The 20,463-nt window shown below is 34.0% G+C and overlaps 1 protein-coding gene across 1 annotated transcript; it reads left to right on the plus strand.

Annotated features, from left to right (window-relative positions):
- Positions 1 to 2,717: 2,717 nt before the first annotated feature.
- LOC147381268 (disease resistance RPP13-like protein 4) lies at positions 2,718 to 5,348 on the plus strand. Its single transcript, XM_086430687.1, has 2 exons — positions 2,718 to 4,496; positions 4,822 to 5,348. The coding sequence occupies exons 1-2, from the start codon at positions 3,056 to 3,058 to the stop codon at positions 5,346 to 5,348; spliced, it is 1,968 nt and encodes a 655-aa protein (XP_086286813.1). The 5' UTR covers positions 2,718 to 3,055.
- The last annotated feature ends 15,115 nt before the right edge of the window (positions 5,349 to 20,463 follow it).

Below are 20,463 nucleotides of genomic sequence, written 5' to 3' on the forward strand. Positions count from 1 at the left end.
GCATACAAAATTAATTAATCCTAGTATATTTATTTACAAGACAATCACTGATGCAAAAAGAAAAAATGTGAATGCATGACGCCTACACACCTAAACTGACTATTACCTGGGTCAGTCAACCGTGAAGTATGGTGCGATCAATTACCCGGCTCAACCAACCGTTACGTCATCTCTCTACACAAGATCTTCTTCCAATTACAACTCGCTCTTATCATTGTATGAAATGCATGATTATAATATAATTCACCACACTTTATGCACAAGTATGATTATTCAAGAATTAAATCACAAATCTATATTAACATTCAAAAGCATAATTATTTATGTAAATTTATTTGAGATAATTAGTCTATAGAGTTAAAAAAAATTTTATTGATCCCATAAGTATATTTTTTGTAGATCAAAAATTCAATTTTTATTAAAAGGGAAAGAAATTGTAATAAACTATTTAGCTAATTTTTTTATATATAAATTGTAAAAGATCCAACAAAACTCCCTTACCCAAATCACAATACTACTCAAATTAGGTTTTTTTTTATGAAAAGAAACTTGGGTCCACCTCTTTGTTTCCTATGTTGCCCGGTTCATCTTCTGTGAAATCTGAATCAATTTTATTTTGAGTTTCATCTCTTAAATCTTGATAAAACCTTTGTAAAAATCAAAGATTTCGATGATAAAACTAGACGACGACTAGTGATAAAGAAACTTAAGAAAGTAAAAGACTACAATGGGATTAGAGTTTTAGTATTTATGGAATTAAAAGGACGTAACGGTCATTATTCAATTTATTTTATTTTAATTGAATAGTCCATGTCCTGAATTTCAATTTTCACGATCTTATAGTCTATTTCGGTGCGAATCTAATGGTATATCAGTTTTGTTAAATTCCAACTTTAAAAAAAAAATTCTCCTATTTGTTGAGCTACAAATTTTCTCAAAACACGTGTTTAAAAATCCAGGGCTTTACTTGTCGTGCCCAACAACTAAAACTGATCTTTTCTTCACATTTTTTCTTTCCCTTCCTAGAGTTGGCAAATCTAAAATGTCAGGAATCTTAAGAGGTGGGCGTTATCTGCAACAAGTAATCTTTTAAGAAATGTTTGTTGAGGTAATGCTTGGATGATCTTCAAAGAGGAGTCATAGATCTGATCTTGTTGTTCGTGTGGAGCCAACTTTTTTTTTTTTCTTCTTCTTCTAATTTTAAATTTGCATGTGTATGTCTTTCACAGTAGATATTTGACGAAAATTTTGAACAAGAATAGGTGATCTTTTGATGTGTCGATGTAGGGATTTAGATGATAGAAGTTTTGAGTGCTCATGTGATATTTGATGAAATATAAAAAAGAGATGCAATTCTATGAAATAGATGAATGGGATTCCGTTGGCTATATGATCACATCGTTGGCAAAAGAACGACGCAGCGGGATCGTTGTGCTCATTGGTGCTTGAGCTCTCATACCATGTGAAATGCTAATATTTGATTTATTCTTGAAGATGATTACATGACCAAAATATGGTTTATATAGAAACTATTAACAAACACTAACAGATTAGATAACCACAATCTATTAAAATCTCTAACTAATCTACCATACTTAATCTCCATAAATCTTCATAGATATGACTCGATATATCATTGTACACCTTGTTAGAATGCTTCACATTAACCAATAATACAGATTCTTAAACCTCCTCTTTAGCATGGTTTCAAATCTCGTATGTGACCAATGTAACTTGCCCAAGTCATCTCAATATTATTTAGACGATATTTTGAAAATCTCATCTGAGTTGGTAAAACTCGATCGAATCAATCAAGATTTTGTTTATTTTAATTAAAATAATTAATTTTGTTAGAATTTTAATATTTATTATCAAAATAAAATATGAATTTATGATTAAACATATTCTAATCTTCCCTATTTCATAAAAACATTTATAAATTATTTTATATAAATATACACGAATGGATAAAAAAGCTAATATTCGTACCCCAACTATTACTTATTACACTCCAATTAAAAATAAAAAAGATAAGTGTATGGTTGATAATAAGTAAAAGTTGGTTTGGGATGTTAATAGAAGCTCTCTTATGGTAAACAACTGAACTTGTTTGAATGTGTTATAATGTTTTGTAACATTGAATTATAATTTGAGCCAAAACTCTATTATATTTGAAAGGTGTGTTTTACTTTAAGAAATTGGAGTGTAATAAGTAAAAGTTGGGGTGCCAATAGAAATTGTCATAAATTGTAAACCATAGTTCAATGCTTTATATCATCCAAGACAACATGAAAGAAACGCAACATCAAAATAGCCAAAATATTTGGCCAAGCACAATACAACTGTTAGAACTGCATAGATTTAACAGTGGAGATCGTTTAAAAATGATCTTTTGAAAGTTTAATTTAATTACATCCTCCCACCTCTCAAATTGCATTGCAGACCCCATACTTTTTCTCTTCCCTCTATCACATAACGTGCATTATGTTCGCTCCCCCTCTCTTTACAATCCCTTGTTTCTTGAATTTCTAATTATTTTTTATTTTTTATTTTTTTATTATTCACTTCAAGAGAGAAATTATGTGGGTGATGACAGGGAAATATAGAAAAGATAACAAGCATACATACATGTATTATTGTAATTACACAGAGAAACTTTAAACTTTACTAACAAAATGTACACTTGTATTGTTATAATTACACAGAGAAGTTTTACAAGAAAATGGCGGAAGCAGTTGTCAGTGTTCTAGTAGAAAAATTGCTTGAAAGTCTCATAAATGAAGGGCGTCAAGTGCTTGAATTCCACAAACAGTTCAGGAAAATGCAAAAGGACCTTCCTCACATGCAAAGCTTCCTCGAAGTCGCAAATAACATGAGGATAAATGATTGAAAGGGACCTTTAAAAATTGTTTCAAGGGAACTAACAGAATTATTATATGAAGCTGAGAACATTACAGAAGATTGTGAGTTGTTTCTAAGACGACGACAAAGACGAAGACGGAAATACAAGTTCCTGTGTTGCATCTCTCTTTCATTATTAAAACATCGTTATCAAATGGGAAAGAGATTGAGTGAAATAAATCAAGAAATAGGAGATCTTAGAGAGAAAATGAAAACTTACATGCCTTCAACTGTCAATCTTCCAAGTGATGAACGTGCGGGAGCTAGTCGACCAATAAGATATCCAATCAGGGTGGACGATACTGAAATATTAGGCCTAGAAGATGATGCGAAGAAAATTAAACAATGGGTCATGGATGCAAGTGGACCCATGAGGGTCATTGGGATTGTGGGGATGGGCGGAATAGGTAAAACGACCCTTGCTCAAAAGATAATGAATGATCTTCAATTGAAGGAATCCTTCGAATGTATCTTGCTTGCGACAGTTTCCCAGACCGTCCAATATGATGAATTAATCAAAAATCTTTTAAGAAAACTGAATGTGGACAAGAATTTATCAGACATTGAAGTCAGTGATCTATTGGAAGAACTACGTAAACAGTTGGATGAGAAGAGATACTTGATAATCTTGGATGACGTTTGGAGAATAGATGAAGGGTCATGGTGGGAGAGCTTGAAATCCACTTTGTCTCATACAAACAAGGGTGGTTGTGTTATTGTTACGACAAGGAATGAGGTAATGGCACGATCAATGGGGGCCATTGAGAAGCACATACATCGTCCAAAAGTTCTTTCCAATGGAGATGATTGGTCATTATTCGCCAAAATAGAATTTGCAAACAATGGAGGTCAATGTCCAAATCGAAAAATAGAGCACATCGGCAAGGAGATAGTTTCTCAATGCAAAGGGCTTCCTTTGGCAATCAGAGTCGTTGGTGGGGTGATGATAGGGAAAGGGGATTATGTTCACGAATGGAAACGAATATCTATGCATCTAAAGCAAGAGTTGGCAGTCGAAGATGAGTTGATTTTCTCTCCATTGCAGTTGAGTTATGAAGAGCTTCCTAAACATTTGAAGCCTTGTATGTTGTATTTCGCAGCATTCCCAGAAGATTTTGAGATAAGTACTTTTGATATAGTTTGGTTGTGGATTGGTGAGGGCTTTGTTCGACCAAGGGATGGAAGGACTGCATGGGAGATTGGATTAGAATACCTTGATGAATTAAACGGCCGTAGTTTAATATTAGGTGTAGAGAAGGACACCTATGGAACAAGATTTGAAATATGGGGAATCCATGATGTGGTGGACGACATGATCATAAAGATTGCCAAGGAAGAAAATTTTTGGGGATTTGATGACTGTGGCATGCTAACTTGTACAAACGATTCACGCCGACTACATATTGAGAATTCAAAGATTGATCAAATTAATTCCCAATTGTTGCGAACAATAATCGGGTTGGATTTGTACGAAGAGGAGTTTGCATCAAATGTTGGACCCAAATTACCCCAATTAAAATGGTTGAGGATTTTACACATCAGTTTCAACACCCATAACATTTCAGAAAATGTCCCTTCCAAGGTGAATTGGTGGAGTGAGATAGGCTCTCTGTCACATCTAATTTGTCTCACAATAGTAAGGTCGCGTTTGGATGAACTGCCGGATTCTATAGAAAATCTTCAAAACCTTAGAGTTCTTCTTCTATGTCAGTGTGAGAATTTAAAAAGGCTTCCTAGACAGGTGACGACTTTGGAGAAACTAAGCAGGTTGCTTTTAATTGAATGTGAACAAATAGAGTATCTACCCAGGGGAGTTGGAAAGCTAGCAAACCTTGATGAACTTTGGGAGTTTAGGCTTGCAAATTCCAATGTTGAAAATGGGTGTCACCTTTCTGACTTGAAAAAGTTGATGCTACTCAGAAATCTATATTATCATCGATTCTGAAGATCATTTAAAAGAAGAGGAACTGAAAGTCTTATCTGAGCTTAGACAACTTAAGTTGTTAGTGGTAGAATTCAAAGATGGGATAAGCGAGCAAATCATAGGGAAAGTTGATTATGAGATTCCTCCTCTTCAGAAGCTTCAAGAACTACGATTCATAAGGTATCCAGGAGAAACGACACCAGCATGGATCAATCCAACTACTCTTCCAAATTTGCAACGACTTACGATCTATTCTTCAGGAAACATTACTAGAATGAGTACAAAGTTCTTTGGGAATGACAATGTGGTTTGGGAATTAGAGAACTTAATCTTGGATATTTTGCCAAAGTTGGAGGTAGATTGGCTTAGGATGAAAAAGGCAATGCCATTCTTAAGAAAACTTACAGTTGATAATTGTGACAAACTCACGTCACCTCCTTGGAATTATGATGACAGCACTTGGGTGAAAGAAGAGGAGCATGAAGAAGAAGAAGAAGCAGATGAAGAAGAAAGTAGGCTTTGAAGCAGGACGACTGGGAAATTAAACTCCTTGGAGCTATCTCATATGGTGAGAATCTCTTTGACTACGGAACTGCATGCTCGCTTTTTATTTATTGATTGTGTGTTTACTTGTTTATTTGTTTGTTTGTTTGTTGTAATGTGAACCTTGAAATAAATCATCAACTGTTGTCTGCTACAATGATATTAAATGTGAGTAGATGAATTAATTAATCTTATTGTTTGTCTGTTTTTTTTTCCAATCGAGAAACAGAGGTCTTCACTAGTATTAATCCCAGAAAGAAATTTATTTATTGATGTGTGTGTGTAGAGGGGGATGCACGTACCCCGTACAATTGCATTCCATATTACTTCATGATGTACACTTCCTGCATTTTATCATCTAACAGTAAGCCCATAAATGGCTTAGTAACACACGTGCAAGGGGCCAAGTTAAGTCTGATCTTCCTTGTTCTTCTATAAGGTAAGATAAGTTGGTTACCATTCAAAGGAAATTCACATTGACTTAGTGGTTGCAATCATCCAATCAGGTTGGATTTGATCTGGGAAAGCTCTTAGTAGGGTCCATTGTCTGAACCCCTGATTTTGGTGTTACATATGTTGATATTCCATTTATCGATTTTATCAATGTTTATAATATTCTGGCAATAGATCTAGCTTTAATTAATTTTGTGTCTTCTATTACCTATCCTTCAGGGTGAGAAAGGGGCTCAAATTCTTGTTAGCCCAGAAATGGTTGATTTTCTTGTGTCATCATTTGTCTTCCATTATTAAATAAAAAGTGGTGAACTCAACAGTGGTAAAACCTACCTATTTTCAATTTTTAAGTTTTTCTGATTAAAATACAATGGAAAGGTCGACTAAAATCTTTAGATGACGACTTGTTTAGATGATTTCAATTCAAAAGAACTATTCTTGATTGATTTTCATTTAAAAATTAAAAAAATAATAATAATAAATAAATCCTTAAAAATGGTTTCTTCTTTTTCCTTAAATCCTTTCTAATAGAATTGAGTCTCTAAAACTCGATTGAGAAGTTAAAAATTCAATTTTTTGAAGAAAACGATGAGTTTGAATGGTTAGGGCATTCAATCATGAAAAATGTGAGAGATGAGGTGGAGTTAAGCAATCCCTGAAAACTTAGGACTATTTAGAAAGATGCGCTTCCACAAGGGTCTTTTAAGTAATTTTCCCAATATTCTTTGGAATTGAAGCATCATTGACGGTTTATGTCGTATAAATATGCCTATTCAAATTAGTTGATTTGATCAGATACTGCTAGATGACTTCAATTGTTGTTATTGTTTTTCTTTATTCCAAAGGACACCACATGAATTGTTGATTTGCACTTTTCGCAACCCAGAAATTAAGTTGTAGTACAATGTAACTAAACAAACCAAATTAAGATCTTGCTAATTAAGATCAACCAAATATGTCAAGGTATCAAACATAATGAGATTTGTTGAAGCCCATTTAATTCAATCCCAATGTTTTAGGTAAAGGAAAAATAAATAAATAAAAGAAAAGGATAAGGGAAAGGAAAAAAAGAAAATCAGAATCCAAGATATAAAATAAATAAAAAAATCTAATAAAACTTTCAAAAATGAATCAACTATTGAAACAAAATTGAAGTATGAAAACAGAGAGGAAGAATAGCAACAAGTAGCTTATTAACTGCCAATACCCAATTTTTTTTTTTTTCCATAAATTTTGGTGTGATTTGTGGGACATTTTAAAATTCTCCTTGATATCTAAGCTTGAGAGCTATAATTTCATCTCCCAACCTCTGTTTTTAGTTACTATCATAGAAAATGGTGGCAAACTTGGGCAATTAAGTATTTGATGATACAAGATAGTAACAACAATACTTGCAAAAATTATGTATCAAATTGGCCTTAAAAAGTCAGAAAATAAACATAAGAGTTTATATTGCCACACCAACTTTTCTTATAACACATAAAACAATGAAATTAGAAACCGTGTTTAGGTTCTGATAACTTTCTATTGTTTTATTCTTATTGTTTGAAACGATTAAAATATTTTTACAGAATAGCACACATATAAGTCATCAAAACCCATATTATGAAAATATCATGAATCATCTAGGATCTTAGATGAATCATTGAGATTCGCATTGACTATCTTGCCAAATTGTAGGATGACACTCCATCTCAGTTATGAAACCATGGGGTAAAAAACATCACTTTTTTATTTTTATTTTAGTATAATTTTTCCCTTTGGTGGACAACACTTTTTAAACCAGTCCTAATAAAAACTTAGTGGGCTCAAGTAGGATTCAAGTCTTATAAAAATATGAATTTATGCATATTTTGAAGTCATTTGGAGCCACCTAATATTAATTTTCATCAAAATATGGTCCAATCTCTATCTTAGTTAAAACGATTTGCCTACATCATCATTAATGGTTGCATTGACAATTATCTTTGTTCTGAAATCAGTATTGATAGTTACGTTTCAAGCGATAATGAAAATAATAATAACGACAATTACATTATATCTACAATTGTAATGAAGGTGAAAGTAGTAAAAGCAGAAGTAGTATTAGTTCCACTAACACAAATAAAAGTTTTTCAAAATAATAATTTTTCTACCATAAATAGTTTTAAGAAATTATGTAAATGACCTTTGAATCATGTCTATTGCACTGAAAACTAATAATATTCCTTTCTCAAGTTGGAGTTGGGTCCAACTGCTGATCACTACGTGGAAAAAACTTATATTTGATGGCCCAAGGCGGTCGAATTTTATAAAATTTGACGGGCCAAGGTGTCGAATTTTTCATTGTCAATATTTTTTTTACAGACTGAAACCGTAAAATTAATGGAGCATGGGAGAAATTTGTTGGCTTTAAACCGTTGAATTGGAGAACATAAAAAAATTTTAACGGCCATGGGCCATCTAAATTCGATTTATAAAATTTATGGGCTTTGGCCTGTCAAATATTTCGGTTTTCACTTAGTGGATTCTGATCGTCTAGGTCCAATCCATGGAGAATATGCCACACTGCCACGTATCTTGTAGGATCGATAGCAGTCCAATTCCTTGTTTTGTAGGATCGATGGAGAATGTGCCCCTGAATTTCTTTATTTATTGCCACTTGTTCCGTTGATTGCTAACCTGCTTCAATTATAATTCTATAATCTATGTTTTGTCAGTGGAACCTAATCCATAGGCGACTGCGAAACAGGTACGAACCAAAATCCTCTCTCTTAAAAATATATTATTATTATTATTGTGTTTAAGATTTTAAACTTCAGGGAAAAGTCTGAATCAGTGCAGGTAACTAATCCCACAATAGAGAGAAGAGAAGATCTCCACCAAAAGATGGAGTGGGGTTTGGAAAAAATCAATGAAAATACCACTAAGAGTAAAAAATCTATGCAACATCACTATTCATCTTCTTCTCCATTCTTCAACCTTCACTTTCTCTGATTTACATGGTTGCTAATGAAAGCACCTTGACACTTTTTGAAATAAAAAAAGTTTGTGATTGGGGTATTTGGGGGATTAGGGAACCGCCAACTAATTCTAGGTATAAGAACTAAAACTTGTCTCCAAAAGGATTTGAGTTGGTTTATGAGCAAAAGAAATGGGTAAGGGGTTAGATTATGAGTTGCAGAATGTGTTAGGCACCAAACCCACCCGATTATAAAATTGGTATCTACTATGATCCAAGATATCCTAAGGTTAATAAGGAAAGACTATGGTCAAGATAATAGGCTAAATCATCATAGGATCAAATTAAGGAGACCAAAGTCATGGTCAAGATCCAAAGGGGTTTAGGTCCATTCATCATCATCTTTTTATGTTATGTTAGCCAATCAAATCCTATGACTATGATTTTACAAATTTGAAACCTTGTCATTCTCCCAAAATTATATTAAGAAATTTCGAAAAGATTTTATCTCCAAATAACTTCGTTAGTTCCACGTGTCATGAAGCAAAACATTATTTTGATGTGCAATTCGAAGAGTTTTCCTATTTCTTTTGAAAATGAAAATCGACTTAAATCTCATGCGCACAAAAAAAAAAAAAATAGTGAGTCAACCCATTGGCCACATTTTGAAAAGTGAAAATCAATTTAAAATCCTACATGCACACAAATCAGTGAGTTGACTCATTGGCCACATTTTGAAAAATGAAAATCAATTTAAAATCCTACGTGCACAAAATCAATGAGTCAACTCGATGATTAATTTTTGATTGGTCAACTCAACAATTATTGAAATGTTATTGATTCTAACATGCTCATTGCCATAGCAATCATGATACCTTAGGCAAGGAAGATACCAAGGTGATAGAATACCTACCTTCGGCAAGATAAGTTAAAAAAACAGCCCAAGTCTTACCTTAGGTTTAAATAATTACCAAAAAGGGTTCAAGTTTCATCATGGCGAAATAAATTATCAAAATGGCTAAAAGGCTTAACATGATCAAAAGGAATTGACCAAAACCATCCCAAAACATGCACTTTCACCGATGACTTCATCTCATAAAGTTAGATTTTTTTGGCCACTCTTAGAAAATATGGGTCTTAAGGTACTGACCCTTATTACTCTCCAAGTAATTCAAGCCATCACTACGTGAAAATTGAAAATTTTGATAAGAAATTTCGACGGGCTAAAGCCCACAAATTTTAGAAAGTGAATTTTGGTGGCCTATAGACATTGAAATTTTTTATGATCCCCAATTCGACAGTTTATAGCCATCAAATTTCTCCCATGAAAACAAAACTCCTCCACTATCCAAGAGCATTTTAAAGATGAGTGGGCAAATCGGTTTGTTAAAAAAAAACTTTGTTTTCTTGTTAAGAACTGCCTCGTGTCAATTTCCTTCAAAACTTAAAATAAAATTGCCTTATTATTCATGATTTAGCAAATCAGACCTCCAAACCCACATAGAATAATATAATACAGGGAAGAGAAAGAAGGTTGAGGGGACCCTTACCTTAGGCCTGATGAAGCGATTTGAACAATATTAACAAAATCTATTCTTAAATCATTAAGCAGCAATAAAAAAAATTCAATATGTGGCCATTGTAATTCCTTAAGAGAATGATCAAATAACCGATACCTTGCATGAAAATCCAGCAAGGAGAGAGATGTAACTATGATGAATGAGAGAGAGAAATCTCCAACAAGAAGAAGTCATGAGGCTTCTTGTGAGAATTGGAGAAGACTAAAAAACGTGATGAGGGGAAGATGAGGGAGCAAGAGACATGCATCTAAAAAAGGGGGTGCTCCTCTGATTTTCGATGCCTTGAAGATTAGTCAATCAAAGATATTGGATTGTTCGATCTCACCTCCAAAGTGGGACGTCTCTCCCTCTATGTGTGTTTTCCAATTTTAGAAGCTTTCTAATCTTTTAGACATAAAATATACAATATTTTCTTCCTTCTAGAGTCCGATTATGATTGGATTCTTCAGATTCTTGGGTTTTTATTTTAGCTTTCGATAAACCGTTGGCACGGGTTTTGTCTTAAAAAAAGAGTGGTTATCATATGACTCGCCAAGTAGCATACTCAATCGACTCTCTAACATGACAAGTTCGGAACCGTAGATCAATACGACTTGGAATACCCATTTTATGGCGAAGTGCAATCGTGTATCCCAAGGCGTATAGATCTACAGTTCTCGAACTTGTCATGTTAGACAGTCGATTGAGTATGCAACTTGGCAATTCATATTATCACAACTCAATTGTGGGGATTGTAGAGGTCAATTTTGTGATAAACCACCCTCGATCACGATCCCATCATTAAACTAACCAAAGAATAGAAAAAAGTAGAAAAGTAAAGAGCACAAGGGTTTTTTATGTGATTCGACAAACATGTATATGTCCACGGACTTAGGAAGCCATTCCACTATAAATCTCACGGTTAGCTTTCGATGCCGTTGGCACGGGTTTTGTCTTTAAAAAAAAGAGTGGTTATCATATGACTTTTCAGGTGGCATACTCAATCAATTCCCTAACATGACAAGTTCGGGAACCGTAGATCAATACGACTTGGAATACATTTTTTTATGGCGAAATGCAATCATGTATTTTGAGGCTTATAAATCTATAGTTCTCGAACTTGTCATGTCAGGGAGTCAATTGAGTATACAACCACTATGTGAAAAAGGCCCATATTTGACGGTCTTAGCCCGTCAAATTTTGAAAATTTTGGCATGACTTCATAAATACGATTGGTGCTCAAGATTTGAGGAGAAATTCTGACTGGTTCTCATGGAGTAATAAATCTATAGGAGGTCGACGTATTCTTTGTAGGTTGGATAGGGTGTTAATAAATATGGCATGGATGGTTAAATTTCCTCAGATGTTGCTGAATTATTTACCATGTGAAGTCTCGGATCATGCCCCATTGAAATTGGAATTTCCAAGGAATTCTGCTGGCGGACCGAAAGTTTTTAAATTTTTTTCGGTGTGGATAGGCAAACCAGGATTGCGAGAAGTGGTGTTCAATGCGTGGAATCAGGAAATTATGGGTACTCCAACGTTTAGACTCACAAGAAAGATTCGTGCGGTGAAAAACTCCATAAGAGTATGGAATAAGAATTACTTTGGTTCTATTCATAGTCGAAAAGAAGAAGCAAAGGATAAATTGTTTCGGATTCAAAACCAAATCCAGAGAGAGCCGATGGACAATAATCTTCAAGGCTAGGAGGTGGGGGCTTTGAGGGTCTATAATTCTGAGCTAGACAATGAAGAAAGTATGTACAGACAAAAATCAAGGGTTCAATGGCTTCAAGAAGGGGATAGAAATACACGGTTTTTTTACTCATCAGTAGCCGCGAATATTGCGAAGAATGGGATTATGGAGTTGATTACGGATCAAGGAGCATTACTCAAAGATGAAGAAAAAAATGGGATAGTGGGCTACTCAATTTTTTTCAGCTATGTTTCGAAATCCGAATCCTACTGTAAGTATGCAAGTGCCTTTTATTTCAAAATTTTCTGAAGAACATGTGCAAATTTTATCAAGTCCTATTACAAGGGAGGAGATAAAATCTGTTATATTTGCTTCCCCAAGGAATAAATCTCCAGGACCAGATGGATTTGGGGGTGAATTCTTCGTCAATTTTTGGGATATTGTGGGAGATGATGTGTGTGTGGCAGTGTCGGATTTTTTTAAAAAGGGGAAGTTGTTGAAGGAAATAAATGCCACTTTAGTTTGTTTAATCCCAAAGGAAGAGAATGTCAATCGTTTTGAAAAATTCAGGCCCATTGCACTTTGCAATTTTATATACAAGATCATTTTCAAGTTACTAGCAAATAAGTTAGCCGTTTGCCTTCCTAATATTATTTCTCCTAATCAATCAGCTTTTATTAAGGGGAGAAAAATCCAAGACAATATTCTTCTTGCCCATGAAATGGTCCATAATTTTCATAGTTCAAAATCTCCTGAAGCCTTTTGTGCCAAAATTGATATTAGGAAAGCCTACGATTGTGTTAACTGGGGCTTTTTGAAATCAATACTCCTTCAATTAGGTTGTCCTTCAATTTGGATAGATCGAGTTATTGAATGTGTGTCAACTCCCAGCTTTTCTATTTTTATTAATGGCACCTCTCATGGGTTTTTCAAAAGTGAAAGAGGTCTAAGACAAGGAGACCCACTTTCCCCTTATTTATTTACGATGATTATGGAAGCCTTCTCTTGTATCCTTAATCAATTTGTTTCTTCAAATTATCTGAGTATTTCTAAAGTTATGGGCAGTCTAGGAGTTTCCCATCTGATTTTTGCTGATGATGTTCTAATTTTTTCTAACAATGATGAATCGTCAGTAAAGTCTATTCGAGATATTCTGAACTCTTTTTACAACGTTTCTGGTCTCCAAATTAATGAAGCAAAAAGTCAGATTTTTTTCAGTGAATCATGTAAAAATCAAAATATTATTCTTGATTCTCTTGGATTCTCTAAGGGAAGTCTTCCTATTAAATATTTGGGTCTCCCTTTATTTTCTTCAAGACTATCTCATACGCTATGTCAACCTTTGATTGATAGAGTATCTAAAAGGGTTGAGGGGTGGAGAGCAAATCTATTGTCGTATGCGGGTAGACTTAAACTAATCAAATCTGTTTTATCTAGTTTTCAAGTCTTTCAATATTCCGGTGAGTGTTTTGAAAAAGATTGAGAACATTCTAAATAATTTTTTGTGGAGTGGTCCATCCCTTGTGCGTTCTATTCATCCGATTAGTTGGGCTAGAGTTTGCAAAGCTTATGGGAAAGGAGGACTTGGCATTCGACGTCTAAGAGATATAAATAAAATTGGTATGGCAAAATTGTAATGGAGAATGGTGGAAAACAATTCCTTTTGGGCGGAGTGGATGAGGAAGAGATATGTGGGGGATGCCAACCTCCAAACAATGCTTCTTGGGCATGGAGAGGCATCTTAAATGAGAGAGAATTAGTTAGAAAGCATGTTCGATTTCCAGTTGGAGATGGGAAAGACATACATTTGGAAAGATCTTTGGATACAAGAAGGGAGCATTATTTCTAGATTTGGAAATAGAGTTATAAATCAATTTGATAGTCATTCAAGTGCAGTTATTCGAGACTTTATTGTGGAAAGAAGGTGGGTGTTTCCAAGACCATACAATGATCGTATGCAAACAATTATTGATCTTATTTCAGCAAAACCAATTCCTAAAATGTTGATGAGGGATAGAATAGTTTGGAACCTAACATCAAACAGCCAATTTACTTCGAAATCGGCTCACAAAGCGCTATGTGAAAGGCAAGAGTCAATGGGCTGGAAGAAAATTATTTGGAATAATTATATTCCAAGATTTTCCTTTATTGTGTGGTTAGCGGTTCAGAAGAAGCTATCTACAGTGGAAAATCTGAACAAGAGGGGTTTCAAATGGGTGTCTCGATGTGCCTTGTGTTATAACCATCAAGAGACAAATGACCACTTGTTCTTTCGTTGTTTATATACACGATGGATTTGGACTCAATGTTTGAAGAAGTTTGGAATTTTAAGAACAGGAATAGGATCAATAGAAGATGAAGTACAGGTGATCAAGAGTGTGCAAATTCAATGTAAACAAATTATGCAAATGCTTCATGCATCCTTTTGTGCCATGGTTTACTTTTGTTGGAAGGAAAGAAATCAAAGAATTTTTGAAGACATTAAGAAATCAAAAGAAGCTGTATTGACACAGGTTGGCGAGGCGATAAAAATTCGGTTTGATGGTTTTTCAATTGAGGACAGATTCATGCATACTTATATGCAGATTTTAAATAATTGGAGTTGTTGTTATTCCATTGTTAAATCAGTTACAAAACAGATATGTTGGTCAAAACCAAAGGAGAACGTTGTGAAGATAAACACAGATGGAGCTCGATCTTTACAGGGGTCAGGATTTAGATTTATTGGAAGAAATAGCGTTGGGTCAATGCTTTTTGCAGGCTGGAGTAATATTACAGCAGATGATATTATTCAAATTGAACTTTAAGCAATACTAGAGACGATGAGGTTTGCTAGTTCAAGGGGATTGATTCAACTTCTGATTTCTTCAGATTCATTATATTCAATCAAATGCATAAAAAAAGAAATCATTCCATCATGGAAATATGATGAAAAGTTGCTGGAAATTGTAGAACAAAGATTTTTTTTGCGGATTGTTCTTTTGAATTTGTTTGGAGAGAAACAAATCGGGCAGCGGATTTTTTAGTGAAACAGGGCACTTTTTCAAATGGTTTTTTTTTGTTGATGAAGAAATGTGTAATGTTCCTCAAGAACTTTTGAGAATTATTGAGGAAGATTTATCTTGTATTTACACTCGACAATAGTGTTTTCAGGGTGGGGTCCCTTTAACCCCAGCTTATCAATCAAAAAAAAAAAATTTATTTTTCTATTTAATGATTTTAAAGCCACTTCCATCATGTTTTCCCATGTTGATAAAGAAACCCAATTATTTGCTAGCAAATCACACCAAGAGTTGTTAGAAATAAAATTCAAATAGAAATACAGTTAAAATAAGCAAATTCAAGAATGTAATAAAATTGATTAATACATCAAACTTCTATAGAAATTGTTTTGAAAACCACGAATTTCTTTTTTTCTCACCATAGGGTGATTCTTCTGACTATGCTAACCTTCAATACATATATCTATCAAACCCCAACCTCTCTCACTGTAAATGGGCTCTTGTGTTGGCTCAACTCTATAACTTGGTTTCACCACAACAGAACCGATACACTCACAAAACCCAGTACCACCACCATAAAAATGACATACATTCCACACAATATACAAAATACATAACCCCAAACGCAATTGCGTACATTAAGCCCCTTCCAAGTATGACAATAATGCCTTTCCAAGCATGGTATAAATGTTCACCAGACATAAAACTACTGCACACACCAACACCAACAACACAATATGAGAAGCAATATTATATTATATTAGAAACATCAAAATATCAATAGAGGAATAAAAGGAAGCAATAATTCAATAAAAATGTGGTCCAAATAAATTTTGGGTTCAAATAAACAAAAACCCCAAGAGTCATATACTATAATCGACATTAATAGAAAGAGGCTAAATCCTCTGCCATTACTTATGCCCTAAGTTGATAATTAAAACACTATGATGGTATGTATAACCATATTTGTTTGTGAGTAATGGGAGATCATGTGGCAATATGCTCAAGTAATGCACAACTGATCTCAACCAAATTCAACTACAAGCCTAAAATTAAAACTTTATAGAACAAAATTGATTCACATTTCACCTTTTTATCAAATACATTTGAGTATCACTTGGATTAAAAAAAAAATACAAAAATATGTAAAAATATACGACAAAGGTTCATAATCATAGATAAATCATTAATAAACCCAATTGCCAAATAATGTGCTTAAAATTTGATAAATCACACTTTGTGCTGTAAGAAAATATTAGATTTTCCTAGTTTTTACAGGGTGGGTAAATCAGAGGTCTGTCAAGAAATTCCCTTTATTATTTTCATGATAACTTGAGGGCAAGGGACATGAGACAGAGAGCCTTATCCAGATCATGGATCTAAAATAACTAATTATCTTTTCAATATTATTATTGGATGGATTACCAATTTTACTAAAAGGACCCATCCTTTCATTTTTTTTTAATCTAAGAAAATCTACAAAGTTACTAATCAAGGAGAAGAAGCTCTAGAATTAGATGAACTAAACAATCTATCCATTAGAAATCAAACCCAAGAACCAAAGAAGAAGATTGAGAATTTCAATACAAACAATCAATTAAAAAAATAAAAATCCTTTATTTTATGAAAAACTACAATAACCCAAACACATACTCTTTAACGACAAACCTTGAAAAGGCTCATGTACAGAGTGTTTCCCCCGAAGAGAGTATAGATCGAAACTTCTAACCATACATTGAAAAATTGTTTGGCTCCCTTTAGGGCCTATATATATAGGTAGTGTTCGGAAAACAGTCTTAGGGGAACAACGTTGGGAGACAAAAAATTTCCTATATGACTTAAAAGTTTCGGATATGTGAATTTAATTATACAAATAATGACATTCACCAAACATTAATTAGATGAGGTATTTCTTAGTAATGCTTAAAAAATTGGAAAACCTATTTCTTGAAGGTTTATTGGGGATTGGTTATATCTGCGACTTGTTGGGTGCCTTGGTGAGTCATAATATAATTAAAATTTATATTTTGATAAACAAAAAAAAGTTATATAAAAGAATGAAAAGTAAATTCTATGTTTTAGCCATAGTTGCAAATTTTAAAATTTTAAATTATTACAGCTTGATTGGATCAAGTTTGAAATTAATTTTGTTGACTTCTGAAATCATGGTTTGATATTGGTTGAGTGAGCATCTTATGCCTAGTAGATCCAACTAAGCCACGTTGACTTAGTGGAATTTTGAGTTAACTCTCCTAATCAGAAATGGAATTGTTTAAAACAATGGTCCAAAGTACAAATTAAAGAAGAAATTTCTCTAGCTATAGTACTATTAAAATAAATAAAATGTACTTACAATCCATGCTGTTCAAGCAAGCTCTTGGATTTCAATAACTCGACGAGCAACGTCTGCATCAACAGTGCCTTCCACTGGTTCAATACGTTGAGTGTGTATGACTGGAACTTGAGTGATAACAGTTCCATCAGTTAGTGAAGGATGACCATGTGGGGTTATCAAGCTAGTGATACCAATTCCTTCAGGAAATGCCCAATGAACTTTATCCTTCAATGGTTCAAGTTTGCAAAGGAATTTAAGGGAAAGTCTTGATCTTTCTTCACATTGCATAATCGGACTCTCGACAAGATGCTTGAATAAGGCAAGTGGAAGTTGAGAGAGAAAAAAATGCAACATGTCCACAAAGAGTTGCTCTATCTGCCCATATAGCTCGTTCATTGATGCATACGTCCGCCCATGTGATCGTTGTCCCAAGAAACCTTGTCCCATGATAAGTCCATAGATGATATTTATTTCTCTAACTGTATAAATACCTTCATCAAACGAAAGAAAGGAAGTTCTCTTGCATATTTCTTTTAATTCTTCGATAATCCCGAGTGCACAACTTAAGTCCGATTGAGATTGAAACCCCGCATCCATAGATTTCTTTTCCCATGGTTTAATGAATTTCGTATTGAACCAATGACAATTGTTGTCCCTGAAAATCCATAATTCTTTTGCGAGTGCGTGTCTCTTTCTATCAAAATCATCAGTGAAATTTCTTTTCTTTTCAATGAAATAAATGATTTCAAAAACTTCATCTAAGGTACGAATTAAAGAAGCACTAAGGATATCAGGTAGTGCAATGGTGATTACTCTTATAAAGAGTACCACTAAAAGAAAAGATACACTCTTATCATCATTTGTTGATGTAGAAATTTTATGGGTAATTGACTCTTGAGATGGAGCAGTTTTCAAAAGAAGTTGGATGAGATGAGTTGGCTGAGAATCTCTTTCATAGTTCTCCATCCATCTATTTACTTCTTTCTCATAGTTTCTCTGTATCCATTGGTTCATATTCATATGATTTCTATCTTCATTGTTTCTTCCTCTTCCATAACAGAATTTAGTGGTTTTCATCAAGCACATCGAGGGGATCTTGAACATAAAAGTTAAGATTGCGGTAAACACCGTCAATATCATGATTAATATACTCACTACTATACCTGCGTACCTTGTAAGAGTTTGAAAGATAAACATGAATCCCCCCATTACAGATATATTGAAGAATGACATAATGCGGAGGTTTGAAAAGGTTGATAAAACCCAAGAATACAAAATGTGGAACTGGTGCAAAGTTGATAAAACCCAAGAAGGAGGAACAAAATAATCATCATAAAAATTTTCTTTTCCAAATAAGAAACTGTCAAACCCTTTGACTGATAGCAACCATCTTAATACATTGCCTATACTCCCTACCAAGACAATGAGAAACTGAGACACAACAACCATCCACATTGACCATTTATAATCAGAAACTTCACATCGAAACTCCACTTTCTTAAGAACAAGGGACCGTAATGCAGCTTCTGATAGAACAATTGCACAAATTGTAGAAAGCATGCACATAATAAAGCAAACTGGGGAAGAAAGGAGTTTCAATTCAGGGTCGTGTCGATAGCTAGATGGATAAAATGACTTCATTCTATGCATCATACTTTCACTGTCAGAATTTTGTGGATCAAAGATTTTAAGTTCATCAGCAATGCTAGAAGAGGAAGAAATATATAAAGGGATATGAAAATTGAAAGCGAACCACAACACAACAAGCGATAGTAGCATGCAAGACATGATAATGATATGTTCTAAAATGAACGAGAAGATCACACCAGTGACAATCTGTATACAGATATTGACAACAACAGTTATTACGAAGATGCTCAAGGAGATCAAGTTTGAAAGGCGTTCAGAGTCACTCTGAGTTCCAAGAGAAAGGGTGAAAAAACTCATAGAAATACATATTAAGACAGTACCACTCAACTTAGATAATTGGTCTTGGGCAGAAGGCATTGGAGTAGTAAGATCAACCGGGAGTTTTGAAGCAATTGCAAGAAGGGTAAGTGTAACGGAGTTAAGTGAGAAAAATCGACATGGTATCCATGGCTTCCTATGACGCAATCCATGCGATATATCACAAATCATAAATATAACACATACCAAAGTACCTGCCGCTATGTATAGGCCAATTATTGGTATCGGGGAAGAATACTTGCCATCGTCCAACGTTACATTCAAACAAAATGGTTTTCCCATTTCTCCTTCTTTTGGTTTAGCTAACAAGTAATTTTGTTGTTCATCTTCTCCTCCCTTATAATCTGAATCCGGGTAAAGTAGTTTGCTTTCCTTCTTTCTTCTATGTCTTTTTCAGACCAAGAATCAAAGTGGATCCAATCAAACTCGTCCTTGTGTTGTACACCTCTTAAAGGGGATTCCTTTCAATAGGTGTACGTATTGCTGTCGATCGATTGGATTAGACAACAAAATCAATCTAATCTCATTAGATAACTTGGTTACTTTTTACAGTTGAAATTTAATTTTAGCTATGAAACCATGAGGTAATAAAAAATCACTTTTTTATTTTTATTTTAAAATTTTAATATAATTTTTCCATTTGGTGGACGAAACTTTTTAAATTTCTTTATTTTCCATGGTGATTGCTTACCTACTTCAATGTATAAATTATTTTCTTTTTCTGGCTTAATTATTGCCACTTGATCCGGTAGTTGTTCTTGTGCTTCATATTTATATTTAAGTCAAATTCAGTTATGAATTGATCAATGACACTCTTAGTACCCCAAAGTAGGCAATGGAAATATTGGCGCTAGGGCCGTTCATGGGTGGGTTCAAGCCGGGCTTGGCTATGCCCTAACCCAGTCTTAAAGTGATGAACTGTAATTTAAACCAGTCCTAAAATCCTATCAATCTTAAGTCGTCTGTGGCACCCTAATAAAAACTTAATGGGCTAAAGTTGGATTCAAGTCTTATAAAAATATTAAATTATGCATATTTTAAAGTCATTTGGATTCATCTAATACTACTTTTCATCAAAATATGGGTCCAATCTATATCTTAGTTGAAAGGATTTTCCCACACCATATGTTTGAAAGCATTC

Source organism: Akebia trifoliata, unplaced genomic scaffold, assembly GCF_017979445.1.
Source record: "Akebia trifoliata isolate Shusen 1 unplaced genomic scaffold, ASM1797944v1 Contig00608_ERROPOS3031104, whole genome shotgun sequence".
NCBI classification, from domain to species: Eukaryota; Viridiplantae; Streptophyta; class Magnoliopsida; order Ranunculales; family Lardizabalaceae; genus Akebia; species Akebia trifoliata.